This window comes from Gekko japonicus, unplaced genomic scaffold (genome assembly GCF_001447785.1).
Source record: "Gekko japonicus isolate JY-2015 unplaced genomic scaffold, Gekko_japonicus_V1.1 scaffold3512, whole genome shotgun sequence".
NCBI lineage: Eukaryota > Metazoa > Chordata > Lepidosauria > Squamata > Gekkonidae > Gekko > Gekko japonicus.
In genome coordinates this window covers 121038-132193 of record NW_015174945.1, presented here as the reverse complement: position 1 = coordinate 132193, position 11156 = coordinate 121038, and the positions used below count along the sequence as shown (strand labels likewise).

At 46.4% G+C, this 11156-nt stretch overlaps 1 protein-coding gene across 3 annotated transcripts in view; it reads right to left on the bottom strand.

Annotated features, from left to right (window-relative positions):
• Positions 1-17: 17 nt before the first annotated feature.
• Positions 18-11156, bottom strand: part of LOC107122086 — a 15643-nt gene continuing 4504 nt past the window's right edge. Inside the window, exons 5-9 of one of the 3 annotated variants that reach the window (XM_015425115.1) lie at positions 9147-9668; positions 6483-6658; positions 4708-4798; positions 2676-2822; positions 18-723 (exon numbers count right to left, since the gene is read on the bottom strand). In XM_015425115.1, coding sequence (XP_015280601.1) covers positions 527-723; positions 2676-2822; positions 4708-4798; positions 6483-6658; positions 9147-9668 — 1133 coding nt within the window. In that variant the 3' untranslated portion in view covers positions 18-526. The remainder of the gene's footprint in view (positions 724-2675; positions 2823-4707; positions 4799-6482; positions 6659-9146; positions 9669-11156) is intronic. The other 2 variants (XM_015425116.1, XM_015425117.1) reach the window with 2 other exon arrangements.

The window sequence follows — 11156 nt, the reverse complement described above, 5'->3', positions numbered from 1 at the left end:
GGGGGGGACGTTTCTTTTTCCGAATTTTTCCGGGTTTTTTCCGGGCCTTCAAATCTCTAGGAAGGAGAGAAAGAGGTCTGGTTGGAGATATCCATACGGACATTTTTATTGACTCTTGTAGTGCTTCACTCGATACAGCTTCCATTATCTCCATGCCCCTCTGTCTTCTCCCTGTCCCTGCAGTTCAAGCAGAGCTTTCAAAGAGCACATTTAATGCAAAGAGTCTTCTCCCTTTACAAGCTGTCTCTCCCAGGAAGCTGGTTTCTTTCACCACTTGCCGTTTTTCCTTTGTCCCCCTGTTTGTAAATCGATTTGGCCTCTTATTATGGGTAAACAAGAGGGCAAAGACACCCACCGTCTCGGCCAAAGAGGCCCTTGATGTCAAGAGCAGAGACTGTGGCAAGCTGGATACAAAATACCACCCCCTTCCCCTGCAAGCTATTGTGCTGCTATGGTTAAAGTTTTTGAAAAGCTAGAATTCTCAGCACCTGATGAAAATCAACCCACAATCATTCACATAGTGTTCTTAGAAAAAATTAAACTGGAACTCTTCTTGGGACGGCATGAATCTAAAAGAGCAAGCGTTGGCTGTTCTGGTAAAATGGAGAAGAGGACCCTCGGAGTTTTGACTTTTCCCAGCCACTTCCGTGGACTTCCTGAAAACCTGGCTGCTCTTTCGGCGTGCATCTTCGGGCACTTCTGTGATACGAGCTGCCTTTGAAGCTTCAAAGGAGAGGAGAAGCATTGTTAAGGTCTACCTCCCAATATATAAAATACATGAGCATCTTTAAGACATTTTTAACCAACTCACTGACCTGCCTCCTCATCTCAGACCTATTTGCACACCTAGCAACCAACATATTGAGCAAAGTGCGCTATGCTCTACAGACCTGGGGAGAAAAGGCTCCAAGTATGGATGGGGAGCGGTGGCACAGTGGGTATATTCCACTGTCTTAACATCTGAACTGTGTTGGTTCAAGCCCCGCGCTGGTGTGAGCAGCCAGCCTGTTGTCCCCAGCTCATCGTCCACCCAGCGATTCGAAAGCTTCGGCGACTAGATAAAATGCGAACCACTCCTTAGAGAGAGTGGGCACGCCAATCTCCCTTGTGGGAGGGCGTTAGCTGATGGTTGGACGTCCTGGTCGAGGCTTGGAAGGCGAAACGGCTTCTCGGCTACGAAAAGAATCCCTGCAATGGATGTTCCGGACAGGCGGTGGCAGTGTGGCGATCGACATATGGGTCCTGAAGCCTGGCCAGCAAGCAGCCGTGCGGGAAAATGACGGAGCCAAGCCAGAAAGACGTCTATACCGGGCAGTGACGGCACGTGCAATAAAAAATGAATATATGTTGTCTTCCCTATCCCCTACAAGCATTGTTAGTCCCCTGTCTATACTGAGTAACTGCACATCGCTTTGAGCCCACTGGGGAAAGCGATTAATAAATGGAAAGTATTACTATTATTATTATTATTATGGGTTTTGTTAGGGCTGGTACTTGAATTTGTTCCCTTCTTCTGCACGATGCATTCTGCATGCCATTCATCTCCTGGGTTGGGGGGAGAGGGGGCTCAAGCCCCACGTTTTGGTCACTAGAAATCTCATTCAATGGCTTCTCTAGGTTCCACTGTGTTACCAAGCTACTGTCCGCATACTTTCAAGCACCTCTTTGCAATCATAAGGCCTAGACACTTTTTTTTCCGATTAACGTTAAGTGGGCCTTCTCGGGGAAGCTGATTTCCACAGCCGGTGGTCTTGCAAAATTGTGGCAAATAAGAGCTTCTTTCTACCCAGTGGTCCCCTTTCTCCAACTGCCTGCTATGATCGACTGAACTAATTTCCAGGCTGAACTTGAAACTAAAGAGAGAGAGAGAGAGAGATAATTCTGTACCAAGAGAACCAAAATTCTGCCCCCCCCCAAAAAAAAAACCCCTTGAAATAGTTAAAGGCAGAGGTGACATCTCCAGACAAGGCAACTAGATCTGCAGGCTCCAGACATTCTTCTACCTCTAATAATAATACCTTTCGATTTATTGATCGCTCATCCTGCAGAGCTGCTGGCTCTGAGCGATTTAAAGTTACACAAGTTTTTCACAAGGGACTGACAATGTTTCATAGGGGTAAGGGAAGACAACATATATAATTCTTTTGCAGCCGACGGGGATTTTGTTCAGCTGTAAGCTTCAGGCGTGTTCCGGACGGCATTCACTTTTTCGGCGTGGCTAGATGACGTCAGTTCTTCCAGGACTGCTTTTGAGTCGTAGTGCCGCACTGCCACCGCCTGGCCGGATTGGCTCATCACAGGCTTCTTAATGCCGAAGAGGTCTTTTTTCCCCCCAGGCTTCCGAGCTGGACCTTCCATTCACCGGCTAACACCTCCCCCATGGGGGTTTAGTGTGCCCACCCTCTCTAAGGAGTGGTACCCATTTTATCTACTCGCCGAAGCTTTCGAACCGCTGGGTGGACGGCGAGCTGGGGACAAGGCTGGTAGCTCACACCAGCACGGGCTAGAACAGTGCCAGGTAGAAAATGGGGCCTATGCAGTTGAGCTAATACCTAATCTTGGCCACAACCAGAACAGGGAAGAGAGAGAAGCTCTGATTCCCTGCTGCACTAGCTGAAAAAGGCTGCTTCCAAATCCCTGTCCAGGTCCCACCCACGCCTATCTGGCTTCCCTACCTGCTTGCATGGACTTCAGCTGCTTCTGCCTTTCCTCTGCCATTTTCTTCCTGTAATCACCAAACATGAGTCGCATGATCTGGCGCTTCTTGGCCAGCACGGCTTTCTCGCTGCGCAAGGTCTTGATGGCTCGGAGCGCCTCGTCCCCTGGATTAAAGCATGGAACGTGTCACGATACAGAGCATAAAACGAAGCCCTGCATGAGACGGGACTCACAGAAGGGCTGTCTCACCCAACTCAGTACCATGCACCAGCTACAATCCCCAAGTCAATTTCTCCTTACTGTCCCCACCAATGCTCCCTCTAAGCCGTGGAGTCTTGTGAGCAAAAATTCTACTTGGTGAGCGACTGGCATTAAAGTTGTGAGCGAACAGTTTGGCTGCTGCATAAATTAGTTTGCTCTGGAGCCATCCTTCCTGAGCCGAGACAAAAAGGTGTGAGCCGGAGTCTAAAAAACTATGAGCTAGCTCACACTAACTCAGCGTAGAGGGAACAGTGGTCCCCACCCACTGGGCATTGAGGACTGTCTGTCTCTCTTTCATCAGGGCCTGTTCTTTTTCAGTGGTGGCTCCACCCTACAGAATGGGCTCCCAGAAGAGGTGAGGAAGGCACCTGCCTTCAGATTCCTCAAACTGTTTGCCTGGGATCTCTAAAGGTAAAGGTAAAGGTTCCCTTGCTCGAAAGCCAGTCGAATCCGACTCTAGGGTTGCAGTGCTCATCTCCGTTTCCAAACTGAAGAGCCAGCGCTGTCCGAAGACGTTTCCGTGGTCATGTGGCCGGCATGACTAAACACCAAGGCGCACGGAACGTTGTTACCTTCCCACCGAAGTGGTCCCTATTTATCTACTTGCAATTTCTTGCTTTCGAACTGCTAGGTTGGCAGGAGCTGGAACTAGCGACGGGAGCTCACTCCGTCATGCGGCACCCGGGTCTCGAACTGCTGAACTACTGACCTTCCACAGCCTGCAGTTCAGCATCTTAACCACTTGAGCCACCGCAGCTTATTTCCCAGGCATTTTGGACTGCTAATGGTTTTTGAGCTGGGTTTACCACTGTTTTAACTGAATACCTGTAAGGCACCTATGTTGGGGAAGGGGAGGGCAGTTGTATTATTCATTTAGAAGATTTGTACGCTGCCTCTCCGGACCTGCTTGAAGAGGCTAGCAACAATAAAATAAAACAAAACCAAGCAAGCAGACAATAAAGACAAACCACACAAATAAAAACATATCAAAGAAAACAATCCATGTCAATAAAAAAAGGAAACAGAAGGAAGTCAGGGCATAAAAGCACATCAAACAGAGTAATCTACAACCATAGTGATAGAACAGTCCTCAGGCAAGGAGTAAACCATTAAAAGAGAACAGTTGAAAGCTTGAGCTGGGTGAAGTGAAACATTTTGGCCTGTGGCACCCAAAGGAAAGTCAAGTAGGTGGCCAGGCGAGCCTCATGAAAGCAGGCATTCCAAAGACACCACTAAAAAGAACTCCATCTCCAGCAACCACTCACCTTACTTCTATAGGCAGGAGAAGAAGAAGAAGAGCTGGATTTATACCCCGCCCTTCGTTCGGAGTCTCAAAGCGGCTTACAATCTCCTTCCCTTCCTCTCCCCCTAACAGACAACCCTGTGAGGTAGGTGGGGCTGAGAGAGCTCTGAGAGAACTTGTGACTGACCCAAGGTCACCCAGCTGGCTGCACGTGGAGGAGTGGGAAATCAAACCCGGTTCTCCAGGTTAAGAGTCTGCCGCTCTTAACCACGACACCAAACTGGCTCTCGCTGGAGCACAGGGAGCAGGGCCTGGCAAGAGGACCTCAGCTGGCAAGCTGGACAATATGGAAAGAGGCAGTCCTTCAAGTATGACTTCTGTATTGCAAGTGAAGGCACTGAGACACGTGCAGCCAGGGGACTTAGCAATCCGTAGCTCGAGCTCTCAGCCACTGTCCCAGCACAAGCCTCTCCAGTCGGGTGTTCCCAGCTTTGCAACCTCCCCAGCACCCATACACGCCAACTGCACCCGGCAATCTGACTCACTCTGCTTCGGAGTCGACTTCTGAGTCTTCAGCCCCAGTTCCAGCTGCTCCACGCACCACTCCACCTCCCTCTTCACCTGCTCGTCTGGCTGCTGCGCAAGAAAGGGGGACAATTAGAACAGCCACTGCTGGGCCGGCACCTCTGGCGGCTCGCTCCCCTCCAGAGTTGTGTGTTTCTGTTTCGAGGAGGGCAAATGGGAAGGGAGGGAAGAGAGCCCTGACTTGCGAGCCGCCCTCTTTTTTTTTTTAAACGATTTTATTAAAAGATAAGTCAAGTATACATAAACAAGATTACTATTTAAACATTAATACAGCCTGTAAGTGCAAATTCATTTAACACAATGCCAACTATTAACTTGTCAGGAGGAACATCTTATTTAATTGTTTTGTGGCCCCGGTCAGATGTGCCGGAAAACACGGGGGGAGGGAGCACGGCTATTTGTGCTGTCACATTCTGATGTGCCATTATGCGATATCTATACATATATATATTTTTGAGAATGCTAAAGCCATAAAATTTTTTAAAAGATGTATCCAATCTGCATAACTAGTATTTGCTGGTAACACACCGTTTTCTGTAAAACATGTTATAAAAGGACTCCATTTTCGATTGAAATTGGCATGGGATCTCGCATATCCTTGTATGTGGGACTCATATTTATCTGCTACTTTATCCATCACATAATGGTCCCAACATTTATTTCTCCATTGAGCAATAGAAGGAGGATCATGATTTTTCCATGAGGCAGCAATAGCAAGCCGTGCCGTGGCTATTAATGTGGCGGCTAATTCAGTAATTTTAACTTCCGATTCCTCAATAGTATAACTTGAGTTAAGAAGCAATACAGCCGGATCAAGTGGAATGTCTTCTCTTGTGATCTTCTTTATTTCTTTCAACACTCTTTAAAAGGCGGGGCTGGCAAAGCTTGGATCTCCACCTCTCTTCCAAATGAACCACTAAAAATGTAGTTGCTGAATGTCAGACTCCCCACAGCATCAACGAAGTACACACTTGCAGAAAGGTTTTACTTTATTTGAAGCTATAGGTGCATAGACAGGATCACTGTTCGGAATGAGGGGGGAGCAAAGAGCATGGCATGTTATAGTACATTCAAACCACTGAGGCCCAATTGCGGGAGTTTCCCCGCGCGCCATCGGGCCTGGGAGCAAACGCTTCTAGGCGGCATACGTTATCTCCTTCCCACGGTGTTTCGTGAGATAACCCAAGCAACTATCCGGCAGCAGCGACCACCTGTGGCCTTGAGAGATATAGACGTTCCGGCAGCTAAGCAATTAAGCGCATCAACAGGTCTACGTATGAAAGCGAAAGCAATCGAGCGCATACATAGAAAAGGAGAAAAACAACAATTGGCAGCTTGCTGACACTGACCCGGGTCCTCAATAGCAATGAAGGCGTGTCTTGTATTCAATGTGGTCACTCGGTCTTGCCTTTCCCATCACTCTCTAGCGGAGATGCTTTCACTGGAGACCAGAAGAAATGAACCTGGACTTGTCTTGCTCTACTACTGAACCATGCCCCCTCCTCACAGATCTTCCCCAGGCCTCCATCAAGAAATTAAGTCCATTAATTCCAGACCATGCATGCTTCTTCCCGTAAAGTTTGCAACCAGAACCAAGCATACTAATTAACACATGCTCAAGTTGTCCGATCTTGTATTTTTCATTGCAGTGCCCATAAATTGGAGGCATCCGTGGCAGGGTCTGGACAAGGGTTCCAAGATGCCCCCCCCCTACTTAGAAGGAACAGTTACATACCTGACACGGCTCAGTTTGGTCAGGTGCGGCTTTAACATGGAGTCTGCTGTCCTCATTTACGTTTTTGTGGGGTTCTACCCTTGAGGGCTGTTTCTTTCTCTTTTTTCTCTTGGATGATCCACAAGCAGTTGCGACACTCACTTCTTTATGGGTTGTTTCTTTCTTCTCTATTACAGCTGTCAACCGATTAAAGAATTTTTACCAATCAATCATCTGCCTCTTCACTGGATTTAATTAAACCCATTACATGTTAATACAGTTGCATATTTGAATGAAAAGTGCTGTAAGCAGACAGCAACTATCAGCCTTTGATCTGGGCAGTTATTAAAAAGGTAAAGGTTCCCTTGCTCAAAAGCCAGTCGAGTCCGACTCTAGGGTTGCGGTGCTCATCTCCGTTTCAAAGCCGAAGAGCCAGCGCTGTCCGAAGACGTTTCCGTGGTCATGTGGCCGGCATGACTCAACACCAAGGCGCACGGAACGCTGTTCCCTTCCCACTGAAGTGGTCCCTATTTATCTACTTGCAATTTCTTGCTTTCTAACTGCTAGGTTGGCAGGAGCTGGAACCAGAGACGGGAGCTCACTCCGTCATGCGGCACCCGGGTCTCGAACTGCTGAACTACTGACCTTCCACAGCCTGCAGTTCAGCGTCTTAACCACTTGAGCCACCGCAGCTCCTCGATTATCTATTGTGGCAGTTATTACCACAAGATTAATTTACACTCAAAACAAAGTCTGAACAATAAAACAATGATTCTTAAAACTTTAGAATTTAAATTTGGGACTAACAGTCAGTCACAGCAGCAAACTATAAGTAGGTTTAAAAGAAGATGGAAATGGCTGATTGAAATCGCAAACAAAAAGACACTGAAGTGAATTGCTTTTATTTACTGCTCGTATTCAAGTGCTGATCAGCACTGCAACACTTTGAAATCCAAGAAGAGAACTTGTGTTAAGGTGAGTTTATTTTTGGAAAACAGTCATTGTTAAAAAGTGCAAATTTATGAAACCTCAACATAAAACACTTTTTGAGATGGTAAAAGATAACTTCAGCTTGTCAAAAGATAGATTCAGGTGGGGTAGGAGGAGGAGGAGGAGATGGGATTTATACCCCGCCCTTCACTCGGAGTCTCAGAGCGGCTTACAAACTCCTTTCCCTTCCCCTCCCCGCAACAGACACCCTGTGAGGTGGGTGGGGCTGAGAGAGCTCTTTCGAGGACTGCCCTTGAGAGAACAGCTCTGAAAGAACTTGTGACTGACCCAAGGTCGCCCAGCAGCTGCGAGTGGAGGAGTGGGGAATCAAACCCGGTCCTCCCAGATTACAGTCCGCGCTCCTAACCACTACATCAAACTGGCTCTCAGACATGTTGGTCTGAAGCAGCAGAACAACGTTTGAGTCTGGCGGCACCTTTAAGACCAACAAAGTTTTATTCATGGTATAAGCTTTCGTATGCAGGCACACTGTATCTGGCTACCTTTGTCTATCGCTATAAACTTCCTGCGCATGAACAAACCAAGCTTTAGCTGGTTTCTATTAAAACAGTTAATGCGGCTTGCAAATCACAATAATGATTAATTCTCAAGAAGTTTTAAAATCCCCCTCCCACCTAGACAACTTTAGGTTATTTATAGTCTACAAGGAAAGAAAGCACCAACTTTTGTAAAGCTTTCTTCACTGAAATAGATTATTTTTTTTAATATAAATTGATTTTCCATTTTCCATTCACATAACTTAGGGAAAAAACATAGTCATTGTATTCTACATTTTTTAACAAAAGAAAAAAAAATCATCTTTGATCATACATCCAGTATCATATACTAGCATTTTCATTCTTTATTGTCTAGCTTTTTTCTATCTTTAGCCAGTCATATACTATTCCCCATCTATCCCAAAAAGTATTTTCTGGTTCATTTTTTAGATTATTATTCAGCTTATCCATCTCTGCTACTTCTAAGATTTTATATTTCAATTCTCTTATGGATGGTAAACTCTCTGATTTCCATCTTCTTGCTATGAGGATTCTAGCTGCTGTTAGTATGTATATTATTGTGTGCATATGTCCTTTGGTTGTATCCGGTAACATATTTAATAAACACATTTCCGGCGTTAATGGTATATTAATTTTTAATATTTTTGAAAATATTTTTTGTAGTTTTTGCCAGAATTTTCTTCACTGAAATAGATTCTTAGCCCCGCCACAGGCAAGCAGGCAGGTATCTATATACAAGCCTAGATCCAGGGCTATTTTTGGGCAGGAACGCACAGGAACGGAGTTCCGGCTGGCTCCTGAGTTGGCCACGCCCAGCAGGAACTCATTAGCATAATAGGCCACACCCAACAGCAGGAACTCATTAGGATTGGCTACATTAGGGGTGTGTGGCCTAACATGCAAAGGCATTCCTGCAACAAAAAAAGGCCCTGGGTTTTGACAACAAACAAGGTAAACAGAATAACAAGCAAAAGGTGGGTGTGGCTGGATGACCACACTTCTGGTAACATGGGGGTGTGGCCTAATATGCCAATGAGCTGTGCTGTCAGGGGTGTGGCCTAATAGGTGAATGAGTTTCTGCTGTTGGGTGTGGCCTATTATGCTAATGAGTTCCTGCTGGGCTTTTTCTACAAAAAAGGCCCTGCCTAGATCCAACTTGCAGCCATCGTCTCCATACCTTCTTGAGCAACCGCCAGTGAAGGATCTTCATCATCTCTTTGATCTCTACCACTTCCTGCATCCAATTTACTGGGCTTGGAGGAGACTGAACTCTCCAGTGTCTCCACGGCTATTCTTGATAGAGTGCCTTTTTCTGCAGCTGCTTCTGCTGCATCCTCCAGACTTGGATCTGCAGCAGCAGCAGGAGGATGCAGACCACCTGGGATGATAAAATTGAACGCAAATTCAGGCCCTTGCATTTCAGGGGAAAAGTGTAACATCACCCGTTGGCCCTCCTGCGCAGAGGGAATGTTACCAGCCGACTGCTCCCGGGCATCAACTACCCCATGTGCTTCCTCTGTGGTTCTGTCCATTTCTTCTGGGGCTCCCTCGGGAAGATCAAAGCCGAACTGAAAGCTATTATCAGACGGAGCAAACCATGACGACGCCTCAGAGGGCTGGCCGGATTGCTTCCTGTACACCACGCTGCCCGAACCAAAAGCATCTCCTGGCTGAATCTGCACCTTCTCGGACTTCACAGCTGCAAGGGACAGAAGGGTTGATGTTTTCATTAAATTATTATTTGTGGTTGCATCGATGCCACTTTTTTTTTTAACAGATAATTTTTATTCATTTTTATAAACAGCAAAGATACAAGGTGAGCATGAGCATAGTCAGCTCTCAATGGCTTCATACATTTCATACAATTTGTCGGTATTATACAGTTTGAAAATTACCATAGATACAGAGTTTTTATAACATCAGGAAATGTTTCTTTGGTAGATAGATGTACTAGTATGGGGTATCTGAGATTTTCTCCATTATATAAAGGTTCCATAGCCACTTCTAACACAATGCACAAAGCCAGACAGATTCTTTACTGGGGAGTCCCAAATTCTGCATTCAGAATAAACCCCGCCACCCAACCAGAGACCATCTGTGCCATCTGAAGCAGAGTTGAAATCAATGGCTTAGATGAGTGCAGGGCTTCTAGTCACTTTCTAGTCAATTGCTTCTAGTCACCCTAAGCTGACAGGCTGGTCAGAAATCTCATCCTCACTGCTGATACCGTGGCAATTTCTCAAGCATTCAAGTAGGGGATGGCTGTGCGTGTGTGCGTGGAGGTGAACGGAGTGGCGTTCAGGGTGCTTGCAGAAGGCCAGCCTGTTTTGCTGAAGGGAGATTCGGCCTCCTCATTAAGCCAGGGCTAACACTGCCTCATCTTGGTTTATTTATTTATTTATTAGATTTTTACCCTGCCCTCCCCGCCGGGGCAGGCTCAGGGCAGCTTACAAGAGAGCCATAGATAAAACAACAATAAAAATTAATATAAATATTAGCACGGCTCTTTTTGTACAAAAAACCCAGCAGGAACCCATTAGCATAATAGGCCACACCCAACAGCAGGAACTTATTACCATATTGGGCCACACCCCTGACAGCACAGCTCATTAGCACATTAGGCCACACCCCCATGTTACCAGAAGTGTGGTTATTCAGATAGATACACCCACCTTTTGCTTGTTATTCTGTTTACCTTGTTTGTTGTCAAAACCCAGGGCCTTTTTTTGTAGGAGGAACTCCTTTGCATGTTAGGCCACACACCCCTAATGTAGCCAATCCTAACGAGTGTCTGCTGTTGGGTGTGGCCTATTATGCTAATGAGTTCCTGCTGGGCGTGGCCAACTCGGGAGCCATCCGGAACTCCGTTCCTATGCGTTCCTGCCCAAAAATAGCCCTGAATATTAGTATAAAATACACAGTAATTTATTAAAACCATTAACATAGCGATGGCGATGTGACTATAATAAGATAAGCAGTACCTCCACTATCGGCGGGCTTAGGCTGGGAATAAGACTGGGGCAGGACATAGATGGGAAGATGCGGCTCCTTACCCAGATGCCTGACGGAAGAGCTCCGTTTTTGTGGCCCTGCGGAACTGGTTAACCTATACCAAATCCAGTGAGCTTGGTTCAAGTTTAAAGATGTGAAGGCCCGGAAAAAAACCGTCCCCCCCCCCCCCCTGTTT